General features: G+C 33.0%; 2 protein-coding genes and 1 non-coding gene across 3 annotated transcripts; 2 read left to right on the forward strand and 1 right to left on the reverse strand.

Annotated features, from left to right (window-relative positions):
- Positions 1 to 990: 990 nt before the first annotated feature.
- On the reverse strand, positions 991 to 3154 carry LOC143532525 (rho GTPase-activating protein 2-like). The gene is made up of 3 exons (XM_077027561.1): positions 2832 to 3154; positions 2068 to 2539; positions 991 to 1715 (listed from the first exon to the last, which is right to left on the reverse strand). Exons 1-3 carry the CDS (start codon positions 3152 to 3154, stop codon positions 1245 to 1247), a joined length of 1266 nt encoding a protein of 421 aa, XP_076883676.1. The 3' UTR covers positions 991 to 1244.
- A 5530-nt stretch (positions 3155 to 8684) lies between these two features.
- Positions 8685 to 12982, forward strand: LOC143532552 (nodulin homeobox-like). The gene is made up of 16 exons (XM_077027577.1): positions 8685 to 8890; positions 8955 to 9113; positions 9181 to 9264; positions 9351 to 9467; positions 9571 to 9762; positions 9873 to 9992; positions 10084 to 10179; positions 10308 to 10469; positions 10547 to 10823; positions 11218 to 11340; positions 11424 to 11493; positions 11614 to 11692; positions 11785 to 12000; positions 12083 to 12229; positions 12319 to 12353; positions 12413 to 12982. The coding sequence occupies exons 1-16, from the start codon at positions 8729 to 8731 to the stop codon at positions 12657 to 12659; spliced, it is 2286 nt and encodes a 761-aa protein (XP_076883692.1). The 5' UTR covers positions 8685 to 8728; the 3' UTR covers positions 12660 to 12982.
- A 724-nt stretch (positions 12983 to 13706) lies between these two features.
- On the forward strand, positions 13707 to 13824 carry LOC143532554 (U5 spliceosomal RNA). Its single transcript, XR_013135196.1, has one exon. It is a non-coding gene; the product is annotated as a U5 spliceosomal RNA (small nuclear RNA).
- Positions 13825 to 14939: the final 1115 nt, after the last annotated feature.

Genomic DNA, 14939 nt, shown 5'->3' on the forward strand with positions numbered 1-14939 from the left:
CCTCTACGCCATCATCAACGCCACTGAAAAGCTCGAGAAGGCCGATATCATTTCATCACCCGCTTACGAGATCCAGTCTCACAAACTCATTGCACATTTCAAAACACTATCATCAGCACTCAAACACACCGTTCCTAGTTAAAGCAGACAGTACTTCTGTTTGTATGTCGCTGGTAGCATTGTAGTGTTTCGTTAGTGACGACTGTGGAACCTCGGTCAAAGTAATTGGGACTGGTCTGATATGGTTGGTTTTTAACCCTGGTCAACATAGTAATCAGAGTTATATTATGTAAATTGTGAGTCTGTTGACTATTGAGACTTGCATTGGACTATTTTTACATGGTCAACATTGTAATCAGACCTGTGTCAAAATGTTAAGGTATAATCAAATTAAATTTCTGTGATTTTGAAAACAAAAATAAATATCATTAGATTAGTGTGTTATGTAATTATTTTGTGTTATCTTGATGAATGCAAAGCAAACATGATCGCTTGTTTTGGGGGCAAATATTGCTAAGTGTAAGACGAATAAGTTTTTATATTAACTTAAAATTTGCACAGTAAGTCATAGATGTAAGGTTTTTAAACTATTATTTCGAATTTTTCAAAACTCAAAACTCAAAACAAATTTAACCCGGTGATGGTTGAACTCATACGTCTTAGCCTCATAGATTGATTGAGCCGGTGTTAATGTATGTTACCATCAGATAATCTCCATGCCAAATCGGTTAGAGGAAGATAAGCTTGCACCGCGTTTAGCAAGCTTACAAGCATATAATACAACTCATTAACATATCAATATAGTCATTCTTTTCTCTACAACATTGTTTGGTGCTTATTGTTTCAAAAGAATCTTCTTTGATCTCCCTTTAAAGTATCTCTGTCTTTGTTTATTGCTGCCACATTATGAAGTCATGTATATTGGTAACTTGTTAATTTGATTTTTTATTTTTTATATAGTTGAGCGTTACAAAATATATATGGGGTCATCCATCCAACAATCAAAGACTCTTGAAACTAAATGAAGGTTACAACTACTGCAGGCCTGCAGCATACATACAGTACCTGGATTAATTATCCAATGGAAAGTTACAAAATAACCAGCTGGTGAAATACATGTTCAGCCGCCAGCTGAACCACAAACTTAAGTCAATCCAAACACTTCTCAAAATACATAACCACTAGCTGCTGCTGCTGCTACTAAACAATTTACAAGGAAAACAAACATAAAAGCATCACCAGTTTCACTTGACACATTCCACAATCTTGTTCACCTTTTCGACTTGTGACCCCACCGCGGGGCTAACACTCACACTCATACCTGATGACATGTATCCATCAGTCATCACAGACGATTCCTCCTGGAAATCAAACCCGCTTGTCGGGCTAGACCGTTGTTGTTTCACCAGATTTCCCAACTCTTTCTTGAAACAATCTTTTGCATTTTCATTTTCAATCAGTTGTTGTAAGAAGCTTTCTTCCATTTCACTTAACGATTCAACTTCATCTTCCTCAGTCTCATCTTCTGATGATGGTCTTCTCAGTTCACAGCTAGTTTCGATTTCTTCTTGACTTTCAGAACAGTACGACATGGGGGAATACCCACCGTCCGTTGTACCCACCTCTTCACGCTCTCGCAGTGTTTTTGTAATCAGGGTTTTGAGCAAGTTCATGACTTGTACCGCATGCATCAGGGCTGTTAATGGATCCGACATCTAATACAAATAAAACGGAAAAAAGAAAGAACAATTATATTAAAATGGGCCTAAATCTTTAGTAAGAAAGCTCCCTACAACAATAAAAGGAGGCACATTATGCCATTTCTATATAAAAATGGTCCATTGTTTATAGAATCTTGAATATTTAGTCATTGTAGCCTGATTTCATACAAGAAGGATTGTGTGATCATGTGAATGGTCCAGTTTGTCATAAATGAAAACTTTATAAAATCTTGAATTGAGATAAGAAGGAACATGTGATCATGTGAATTGGTCTGGTATTCATACCATTTAAAAAGAATTAAAGTACAGTACAGTTATAACATGAGGATTAATTAAAGAGATTTACCTGAGTCATGTTGGGAGCAAAAACCATGGCAATGTTTCTGGCATTCATTTTGTTGGACTCTTCATGGTCAACAACATCTGACATAAGATCAACCGCCCAATTGAGCAATGCAGTTTCGGTTGGCTTCAAATGTTTGACAAGCTCAGCGCACTCGTCTTCAGTGTTACACTGCAACACCTCTTCAGGAGAAAGGCCATCAAGCACACCACATGGCAGCTCTCTAAACCACGCTTTAATCAACCCTGCTAGACAGTGAACCTCAATGTCCTCAGGGACGGTGCCTCGGTTTAGCTGGTCCCTCACCTCTTCCTCTTTGCTGTTTTCGGCATTGATACGAAAGATCCCCTCGGCCTTGAGACCCCCTTGGGCGTACAATCTTTGCTGCATGAGTAAAAGGATTGTAGGGACACTGTTGCCTCTAGAGTCATAAGAGCATTGCATTGATTCTGCTGAGACACCAAACACACTAACACTGCATAAAGGAGATGATAATCAGTAATTAAGTAGTTGTATGTATGTTGATGAAAATACTAGTAATAAATTTGGTAGGTGTTGAAACTAACTTTGAATACTGAATAATTATATTAGTTGAAGTAAGTAAGTAAGTAAAGGAAATTAAAATGAAACTGACAATCTTGATAGATAGATATTGGGTTTAAAAATGAATGAAGTTAAAATTCCAAATCTAATAATTGAAGCACCTTTCTTGTGATGAGTTAATTAAACAAAACGCTCTACATTAAATGAAGCAATTAGACTTCAACCTGGCACTGGGAACGCGAGAGGGGATTTGGACTTGGAACTCAATGGGGAGGCCGAGGAAGCCGTGGAAGCGATCGAAAGTAACATGAGTCAGATGTTGAACATTTGTAGGCCATCCGATTTCCATCTGATGCTGCAGAGCTGCCTGGTCGTCTCCTTCGTTGACTCGACAGGCCACCATTGACTTCCTTAAAGCTGAAATCAGCAAGGCTACCAGTGACACCTCCTGCTGCTGCTGGTTTTGCTCTTCTTCAGTAGCAGTAGCAGTAGCACAGCGAGTGTTTTCGTCACCACCGCCTCTTGTGAGCATCACCATACCTGTCATACCTCAGCTTCTTTCTCTCTCTAGGGTTTTGAAGGTATTGAAATGAAATGGAAGACTGATTTTGAATGCTGCTGCAGATATAATGAATGAATGTGTTTGTTTTATATATTATTATTTATTTATCAGGGTGGGTGGGTGGGTGGGCTTCTTTCAAACGGCCATCAGTTTTCAAATTTTTACCTTTATGTTTCCAATTTACCAATATACCCTTCCTCCTAATTATTATTATTATTATTATTATTATTATTATTATTATTATTTTCTCAATTGCTACTTCATTTCACTTACTTGAAATGTCAAATGTGTGGACTGTGACATGTGAAATTGATATCTAATATGCGTTTAATCTCTATTTACTTTCAGTATAGCAAGGTGTTAGGGAGTGGTTATAGAGTCATCGACAAGAGAGTTAGAAATTCCAATCGTTTGTTGAATTTGAAAGAAATACTCACTTTTTTATAAAAAGAGAAATTTCAATTTCATTTATATCTCAACCAAATATGTTATCTTTAGAATATTTATTTTAATTCAAACATGATCTACAAATCAAACATGTTAAAAATGAAATTCAGCTTACACTAAAGTTACAATATGAAAAAATAAATACGCTCTTAACTCATACTCATCTTTTATTTAATTTTAGAATCATAATTACAACTTCCGCTAAGTGAGTATGAACTAATGTTTATTTCTATCTATTATTTTGTTTTGTTACTTTAATAATATATGTATCTCTTAATGTTCATTAAAAATGACACCACGAGATTTTAAAAGGGATGAATATAATAAATGGCACGTGCGAAATTAAATGATGGACTAGGCAACATAGTACCATTACTTTAGTCTATTTAAGAGTAACAAATATGTACACTTAAAATTAAATATGAACATTTGATACTTCTTTATTTTAATTTTCATATAAAAATAACTCATTGTTAATTTAATATCATTATAACAAAGAGCATTTGTCCTAATGATAACAAAGTATTAAATAAGTATTTACCTTTTATAATGGTGAGTGTTATAACAAAAAAATTAAATTTTAGAAGTATGGGTAAAGTATGTGTGAGTAGTCATTGTAAAAAATAAATCATTATAAACGTCGCTAATGATAAAACTCATTTCTATATTTTAAAAACTAACATTACCAACTTATAAATATTAATTATAATTCAGTGATAACTTATAAAACATGTACTTTTTTTATAATAATACTTTCTAATATTTTTGAAATATATACTAAGTTATATCATTTTATGAACTTCATATGAGCTATATTGTATTAAGTAACATACGAATAAAAAATTAAGCACACTTGCCTTTATGTTTGGTGAAGCCAAATGCCTAATATGAATAGATGAAAAGATATTTACCGTTGGCAAAAAGAAAATTTGAATTTGAGTGGACGAACGTTGGACACACACCAAACCCCACAAGTGAACAGTGGCTTGGACCGACATGCGGGTCAAGACAAGATCCAGGATCCATTTATCATCACTGGTTTTTTGCTTTTTACTAAAAAAATAGCAAATGCATTCCACTTTTTACAACTCACTTTTCTATATATTTTTTATTATGAATTTTCTTTTGCTTTCTTAATTACAAATTTAGTTAAAATATATTATTTTGAAATATAATATTCTTTGTCGCATCGGAAACATATGCTGAATGACTACAACAATCAACTAACAAATATACTCATACTCTCATCAATAACAAACGTATGACAAGAATTACTTTTTACCAAAAAAAATCTTGTTTCCACCAATTTGCAACTATAACAAATCTTGTCTATTGTCCAATTTGTTCATCCTAATTCAAGTTGGTTTGTCATGACTCCTCCCTACATAAGGATTCCACGGTTCTAATCAATTTCGCCGTGTATCTCCGCTTTACATGCCTAAATCATCTTGATGTTTTCTCATTTATCTTACCAAATATACGAGTCGTAGTTGACCTTCTGGTCTAATTGCATGTGTGTGATGGTTAATGCTTGAAATATTAAGATCTTAAGTTCAAACCTAACTCAATAGAGATTCAACACTTATATGATCTTAATATGTATAATGAGGGGGTGTTTGGGATTCCTTATTTTTGCCTCCTTATTACTTATAACTTATTAAAAAGTTTAAAAATGTTTGAGTTTACTTAATATGTGAGAAAAAAAATTTATAAGTTATGAGCCTATATTGTTTTTCTTTCTTCTCTCATTTCACCAATTTGTATTTCTTTATAGTAAATAAATAGAAGGGGAATGTTCAAAAACCAATAAGATACTTGGAACTTGTAAAAACAACTTTTAAACGCTAATCTTTTATTTATTTAATCTTCTTCATTCTTTTTATATGCTTTTAATCTTTACCAGAACCAAAAAGAAATTAAAAAATATATATGTTACTCGTGAAAATACATTTATATATATATATACTAGTTTGAGGCCCGTGTATTACACGGGTAATTGTTAAAAGTTTTATACTGTAACCATTAAATGAAATATAGTTAACAAAATGATCACATATTTTATATGGTTACAATTTACATTAAAATTACAAAAATTACATAACTAAGATTACACAAATATGTCACAAATAAGTAAAACCTTCATTGTACACTACATTTGTGATTGTATTGGTTGGTACACATTGTCTACTTGTAACTCTTGATAAGGGAACATATAGGTATGCTTATAACTCTTGATATATGCACGTATAGTTGTGAGTGTGACAAATAAGATTCTTCAAGTACATGCCAACCCTAGATAAATGATAAAATATCCATGAAACTATAAAAAAAATATTCATACAACTAAAATATCATACATTTTAATCAATTAATATAATATCATTTGAGATCATCTACTCATGTTTATTCCAAAAACATGATTATCCAAAAAAACCAGATTACCTGAACTTTGATGATATAGTCATCGTTATAAACTTTATAATTTGAAATTGATTTATCATGATAAGTTTGGTGTCATTAATATTATGTGTATGACAAATTTTTACATGATTTATATTTTACAATTAAAAATTGTATAATCAAACAACATATAAAACCGGAAATTAAAATATAACAACATGATTTTTTTTTTCATTTCATGTTAGTGAAAAATGACAAAGAAATACTAACCTTAAAGTCATGTTCAAATAAAAGGATTATTCTGAGTTAGCAAGATATTAGAATATTTAAAGTTACATAAAGTGAATGTAGTAATTCTTATTTATAATAGTTGAAAGTATTCGATAAGAAATGTTTAAATTTTAAATACTAATCCCGTTTTATTAGTTTACATTATGGGAGTTGTTGGAATATTTAATGAATCGATATCTATATTTTAACAACTTATAGACAAAAAACAAAGATTTCGGATTTGTTGGAAGCATGGTAAATGACTTTTAACCGGATTAACTATTTTTTTATATTAATGTGAATCTATATGTTTCTTAAGCATTTTGGTCTGAGTTATAGAAGAAAATATTGAAAACTAAATATTGATTTTCTTATTGCTAAAACCCTTTATACTAAGCAGAAAAATCATATAAATAAATGACATACCATATAGTAAATCGGTATACATATAGATTATAATTATCATATTCAACTTCAATAATTTAATGCTAAACACCAAGATATATATAATAGGTATTCTCCATGTTTGTAATATTTATACAAAACGTTTGAAGAAAATAAAAAAAAATACACATTTTCCTGAGTTCAAATTATATATTGTTGCTCGAATCCGAGTTTAAAAAGACAATTTGTAGTTTACCATACAAATCCAAATTATTCGATAATGATGCACCTTTTATTTGCTTTAATTTTACTTGTGATTTTATAATTTTATTCTAACAAACCTGAAACGTCAATTTTAATATTTCCTTATTTTCTTATTTCACCATTGATGTTAATAAATGAATCGATTAAGATTTACATGTAATAAAAACAAACTTGAATCTCATATATTGAAATAACTTAAAAGATAAGGGTTATATATTGAAATAAATGAAAAAAATGTGAGGAGGGTTATGAGATTGACAAGTGGCAAAAGTAGTCTTTTATTAGAAAAGATAGATATACACACACATAGTACATATATATATATGTGACTTTGCAAGGTACATATACACTTATGTAATCCTCCATTGTTGCTGTGGTATATATTCCTATAACCGTACAAAGAAAAAAAAGATCTTAGGAACAAAATCGAGTTTGATTACTATAGTGACACATAGTGGCAAAATAGATAACATGTAACAAACGGGTTACACATAACCCACATGTACAACATGCTTTAGAATCTATAAGAGATAAATACCAATGTTACGAGTAGCAGTCTAAGGGTGTTTTTCTAACCGTACTTGGCACAAAGTCATCTGAAGCCGAACTAGAGAATATTCAAAAAACCCAAACTCGAATCTTAAATGGTCCGGTTATCAAGTCTTTTTTTTCTCAACAAAAAAACACCTGACCAAAACAACTCGAAACACATAACCCAAACATTTATTGTGTATTCTTTATAGATGCGTTTTGGTTTGTAGTCTTTTGTGTTTGAAACATAATGTTTTATAGTTTGTTTTAGAACTTTTAAACATTATCATATCATATGATGTTTGAACTTTTATGCTATTTATATATTACCATGATGATATTTGTGAATAAAACAATTGTGTTTTTATTTTTTTTCAATTTATATTTAAACCTAAAACCGAACAACTCAAAACTCAAAAAATAAACCTGAAAAACATCTCTAAGTATCGCAATGATTCACAATAACTAATCTGTAAATAAGTTGAAAATATGTATACCTTTTAAATTTCTAGTATGCTATAAATAATATTACATTAGATTACATATAACATTACATATAATTTTGTTCCCAATATAACATATTTTATTTGAGAAGACACAATATTCACATGATATGATATCCCTCCCTTTTAGTATTATTCATTCATTCATACATACCGCACGCACGTCTCCCATCCTAATCTCCTATAATAATAATAATAATAATAATAATAACAATAACATAAGTATAACTACTACTTGACTTCCGCAACGATTATCTATCTATCTATCTATATCAATATCTATCTGTATCTATCTATCTATCTATCTATCTATCTGTAGTCAGTAGTCTGTCAGTCAAGTCAGCCAAGACGGACGACGACATCATCTCTACTCTTCATTCGGGATATTATAATAATAATATTATTATGCAGCAGCAGCAGCATTTCATTCATCATCAACATCATATTTAGCCTCAAATTCCTATCTTCAATTATTATCATTTCATTGCAGCAGGTATTTACTTCTACCTTTCATTCTCTTGTCTTTCCAATTATTATTATTATTATTATTATTATTATTATTATTATTATTGTTCACACCTTTACTTATCATTTCTAATTCCCACCCCCTTACAATAATAATAATAATAATAATAATCTAGGGTTTTTTCTTGATGCTAATCAAATGAGGCCTGCAAATGGAGTTACACAAGTGAGTCACAATTTTATGCTGATTCTAATACTCATCTTATTAATTAATTATAATTATAATTGCTTTTGTATGCAGCAGCAGCCTCCTATTGACTTGGTTTCAGCTGTCAACGAGTTACATGTATTCACTTCTCAGGAGCTTACCAACTTAATCAGGGATGCCGCTGATAATAATAATAATAATGATCATATTATTCACTGGACTACCACTAATATTGGATCATCCAAACAGGTTCGGTCGTTGCATCATTTTCATTTTTGGCAAGTTTTTGCGTTAATTAATATTCATATTTCAGATTAATTTGGAAACCCTAGCACGACATTTGACGTGGCACCTAAACGCAAAGCTTTTGGAATCCAAACGAGACCAAGAGCTTTTCAGATATTTGTTAGCTGGGATTAGACTTTTGCATGCCTTGTGCGATCTTGCACCGCGCAATTCCAGGCTTGAGCAGGTGAATGCATTTGTTTGTTTATTTATTTTTTATAGTTTTCATTTATTGACTGTTTTACGCGATACAGGTTTTGCTTGAGGATGTGAAAATATCTGAACAGATGTTTGATTTGATTTTTTTCATCATGCTGGTTCTTAGTGGATTTACACAGGTTAATGTAGTTCTATGGTTTACATAATTTTGGCTCTGAATTTTATATATATTGTCCTGCATTGACACGTATCTTTGTTGACTCAGGACAGTCAGCTGGTTCTACTGCATTCAGCACTGTTGACCTGCAGTCTATATCTGTTAACAGCATTTGTTTCTTCACAATGGAACGAGCTCGCTCAAGTTCTGCTTGCACACCCTAAGGTGACATGTTATTGTAGAATACATCTTTAAAGTATTCAGGTCCAGCAATAAGCTGTTCTGTTGAAAAAGTATTCTAAAACTATGGTCAACGATTGCGTGACAGGTTGATATATTTGTGTTTGGAGCATTTTCTGCTGTTCATAGACACATTCAGTTTCTTCAAGTGAGGCTGACTGGAATGCAGTCAGATCTTACTGAAGTCAACCGTCTGTGCCAGCATTGTGAGGCATCTCTACAGTTTCTTCAGTCGCTTTGCCAACAAAGGTTCTTTAGAGAGCGTCTCGTTAAGAATAAGGTTTTCCACTAATTAAATATGTATATCTATTCGTATAAAACTGCTACAAGTATCCCCTTTTAGGTTCTTGTTATGTTGGAATACATATGTGATGCTGTTGTTTTCTTCAGGATCTATGTGAAGAAGGTGGAATTCTTTTATTGGCTCATGACATCATGAAGCTGCCATTTTGTGAAGACTCTTATCTAATGGCTGTGGTTTCTAGACTGAAATCAAAAATCTTATCTATTGTAAGATCTTTTTATGAACCGTGCTTTATGGATTTCACCTGTGTTTATATATTAATCGTTTCGTTAATATATGCCATTACTCTTTATGCAGCTGCTGCATCTTTGTGAAGTAGAAAGTGTCTCTTTCTTGGATGCGGTTGCCAGCACTACGAAGGGTTTGAATTTAGCAAAGTCTACTGTATCCCAGGTCCCATTCATATATATGAAGATCAAAGTTTGTTTATCTAGCAACTAGTTACCCTTGCACCTTTTTCTAGTCTCGTATCAAGGTTCCATGCATTATGTGCTCACTGTTTTACTGGCGATTATTAATAGGTTCTTGAATTGCTGAGGACCATGTTTAGGGGAGATCTGAATGGGCTTGTTACTTCCTTAGACAAAATCTATCCAAGGGGACTTCTGCAACTCAATGCAATGCGATTGACAGATATTCTTTCTGATGATTCTAATTTTAGATCTTACATCACCCTGAAATTTGTAAGCTTTTTACAACTGCATGTTAATTTGATTCATATTTTGATCCACAATTCATTTATTGCCCTTATTCTATGCAGACTGAAGTTTTGACCACTATATTTTTGCAACCACATGCGGATTTCTTGTCTAGTTGGTGCTCTTCTGAATCTAGGCCTTCTGAAGAAGATGCTACTATTGATTTTGATTCTTTAGCAGCATCTGGATGGGTTTTGGGTGTGCTTACACCATCAGATGTTCCAGAATCCACTTTCAATGCATGTCGTGTTCCTCGGACTTCGTATGCATTTCAAAGAACGTCTTTACTGGTTAAAGTCGTGGCAAACCTCACTTGTTTTATTCCTGATATATGTAAAGGTGAATACTTTAACCATTTGTTTTCTGCATGGGATATTAGTAATGATCACACTTTTGGCCCATACACGATGAATCATGAATGGGTTGATTTGGTTATGATTTTATCCTAATGGGCTAGGTAGAAAAGTTTAGTTGGTGTAATGGGTCGAGCAGGTTCATAGTCGTCCAAACTTATTTTAAATACTCTTTGCCTATCGTTTTTGTAGAGTTTGATTTTTATTGTAATAACATGTAATCATGTTTAACGTGTTAACTACTTACAAAATTTGGATAAAATGACCAGAAAATTTGCAGGTATAACCCTCACAACCTGAACACGTGTTGCGACCCATACTGCTAAACTTGGTATCCAGTGTGTGTTCTTAACGAAGCTATTTTCTATTTCTTTTCACAGAGGAGAAGGATCTCTTCCTTAACACATTCCTGCAGTGCTTACAGAAGGAACTTCCTCATTTACCATATGGAGTTCGAGATGATTCTAGAACTGAACGAGCGGCTATCATTACCCAAAATCTGCGTATCAATTGTTTCAATAGCTCTTCTAGTTTATTAAAAACATATGCTTTTGCTTTACATGATAAAAGTTCTTTATGTGTGCAGGTTCTCTGTTCATTCATGCGGAATCTTTAATTCCTGCATTCCTAAATCAAGATGATTTACAGCTGTTTAGGTAAATTCAAATTTTCTTCCTTAGCTTGTAGCTTACATAAATTATTAATTATTTGGTAATCACAATCCATTTTAACCTAAATCGACCTATTTTCATTTCATATATATTTGGTTTCTATAGGGTTTTCATTACACAGTTGGAGCCACTAATTACTCAGGAATTTAGTATCGACCGAGTTACAGTAAAGTCTTCATTACTTGTCTATATTTTTTGGCGAGTTTTAATGTTTGTAATAACGGTCACATTTAGTTCAGACGACGAATGTAATAAAATCTAGACCTCATTGTGTAGGAGGCCAATGGTAGAGGTCAAGAATCTCCAGATGCATGTGGGAACAAGGGCCTGTATGACAATACGCCTTTGGAAGAAGCAAACCAGTTAAATATCCATGGAAATGAAGACCAGAGGACAGATGTACCTCAAATTTTTCATGCTAGGGGTGTTCACGAGAGTGATGGAGATGCTCAGAATGTCGAAACCAATGGATTAGATCCAAACACAATGCGGGTAAAGAATTTTGTTTTAAAAAATAAAATATTTGGATTTTTCCAACAATCAATGATGAGATCAGAGTTTTAAAAATGTGCAGAGTGATGAAAAGCAGTTTAGAAAAAGGAAACGCAACATAATGAATCACACACAAATAAGCATGATCGAACAGGCATTACAGAACGAGCCTGATATGCAGAGAAAATCGGCCTCAGTACAATTTTGGGCTGAAAAAATTAGTCTTCATGTATGTAAAGATTCACATTTTTTAACTTGGGAAAAAAGCTTCACAATTGTCTGAAGTAATAGTTGAAGTTTCCTAATTTGATTTTGCAGGGTTTGGAGTTATCTCCCTCACAGCTGAAGAATTGGTAAATATGCATACCTTCACTTGTTTTACTGTTGTTTCTTATATGATTGTTGTCAACAGGTTGAACAACCGTAAGGCCAAACTAGCACGTGCAGCTGCCAAGGACATCTGTGCACCTTCTGGGGGTGACAACAATGACAAACAAGGTGGCTCAGGAACCGATGCTGACCCTGAGGAGTTCTTTGACCCGACCCCATCTACTACCCAACCCCAAGGGATTCACGAGCCAGGGCAAATGGTGGGGCTTACAGATGGTCAAGGAGAGGATATTGGTAAGGGTTGTGTGCACCAAGCAAGCGGCTCATAGTGTGGCACCAATCTTGATGAATCTGGGTTGTGTGTTGTGGATGTTACTTATCTTAAGGTGGATAAGTGGTCAAACCTTCCACACCCGTGTGATGCTACTGGCACGTCGTTTGGCCATTCTGAGCAGATTACTGGTGTAAAGAGAGTGCTGTGGGATTCCAGCAAACTTACTTGTTCTACAGCACAATCCTAGATAGACCACAACTTTTCTTTTTTTCTTTTTCTTTCCTGTTGGTTGAACATAACATAAGTTATAAACATTAATCTTATATTCTTTTAAATATTAATAAAAGATTGTATAAGTACTTGTATTTTACTATTTTTTTATAGGTTGAGCGTATCAATTGTCAAGATGCAGTAGAAAACGCTAATGCGTGTTAAGAGTTGGCAATGTTTAATAATTTACTAGTAAGCTTGTTGCTAAAAAGTCACAGTTAAATGCGTCATTTTTACATACCTTTTTATACCTTTACCAAGTGCAACTATCAAATAGTATCATTCATTGTTCTTGATTATTGCAAGGTGCCAAGGTTGTATATAGTTCTTAAAGATTGTATAGCCGTTTAAAAGATTAAAATTTATGTTGTTCAAAAGAGTTTCCTACAAACTACGGTTAAGGATTTTTCTGTTTAAAAATCATTTTAGTATAACCGGATATACTTTAAGCTGGTGAACATTCCTAAGGGGTTATACATGCACGGTTTGTTCATGCAAGAGCGATAATGCTTCACGGTTAATAGAATACGTGTCAAGACTCGGAGGCCTCACCAAGAATCGGTTTTGATGATAAAGATTTTTGAACTCAGAAATATGCTATTACTCTTCCTCTTTTTGGTTAAAATGAGTGACATCTCTCAATATTATGATATAACAGTTAACAAAGATTATTAAGTAAATTATAATAATGTCCCAAATATAGAAGTCACAATATGAAACCTTACAAAAAGGATATCATATCATAACAGGCATCCCACATCGCTTGGTTAGAGAAAGCATAGGAGTGAAACTGATTATTTAATGTAAGCTGGTAAGGGGTTGTATGGCACGCAGCCACGCAGTGAGCACAAAGCGAACTATTCTTTCGCCTTTTACTAAAGAATACCGTGTGCTTGTTGCGCTAAGTGGCATACGCCTATTTTTGGAGGGACCCTTCTTCACTGAAGAAAGGGCTCCAACCAATATCAGTACTAAGTTTAATAAGACATCATATACATAATGACATTAGTTGAAGACCGTTGACCGGAATGGTTCATGCACGAGTACTGGTCCACTCTCACAAGCTGTCTTTTCTGACCACACAACTTCAAGCATTTATATCTCATTCATTGTAGGTTTGTACTGCATATATAAATACAATTATTTGTGAATGTGTAATCATAGACAACTACGAGAATAGCTTGAAATGTGCTAATAAACAGAAGAAATTTAATGGATACCATCTTAAATCCCAATGACCCTAAATATGGGTTATGGGCATTTAGGTTTACCATCTCGTGTTTTCGATCTCTGTAACAAGGACATTCATCTTTATGCCCAACAACGCCTGAAGGAACGCATAAGCATGCTCGACAACAACTATTACATGTATCTAGACAATTTCCACGATGGTGCGTTTTAGAACAACGGATTTCACATGCATGCGGGCATTCTGTATAATCCATATCATCTTAATTTTAGATCTAATTTCGGTTACCTTAATTAACAACAATTTTTTACATTGAGAATGAATACTTACGAGCTCGCGTTAAAGATCCTTCTCCCCCGGCCTAATCAAATTCAAAACAAAAAGAACATGTAATTAATACATATACAATTATTAGATCATAAATAACACAAATGAAAAAAAAAACTCGCTATTTTTTTGTTAGAAAAACTAAATGACACATGGAACTATAACAAGTTTTCAAATAAACTGAAAAACAAGTAAAGCACATAAAAAATTTGTGTAACAATAATATCAACAAATTCGGATTATAACTCTATTAGTAAAGCACATAAAAAAAGACATGTATACTTTAATCACAAGAACGATCCATGTAATTTATACAAGTATAATAATTTTCACCACCTAAGTTAGTTTTATGAATCTTCTATTTAAGGAAGTTAAGACATATAACCGGAAAAAAAAACTTGCTTACATATGAAACGTTGACGATGAGGAACGGCAAACTTACTTTGAGTTTTGCCATTATTAACACCACAAAAATCAAACCTTTTTGTTCACAATATATCTAGCTAGATAGTACGTACACCCGATATATATATTTACATTGTAGTTATT

Source organism: Bidens hawaiensis, unplaced genomic scaffold, assembly GCF_021521415.1.
Source record: "Bidens hawaiensis isolate Kalapana, Puna unplaced genomic scaffold, B.hawaiensis_p1.1 tig00009451_1, whole genome shotgun sequence".
NCBI classification, from domain to species: domain Eukaryota; kingdom Viridiplantae; phylum Streptophyta; class Magnoliopsida; order Asterales; family Asteraceae; genus Bidens; species Bidens hawaiensis.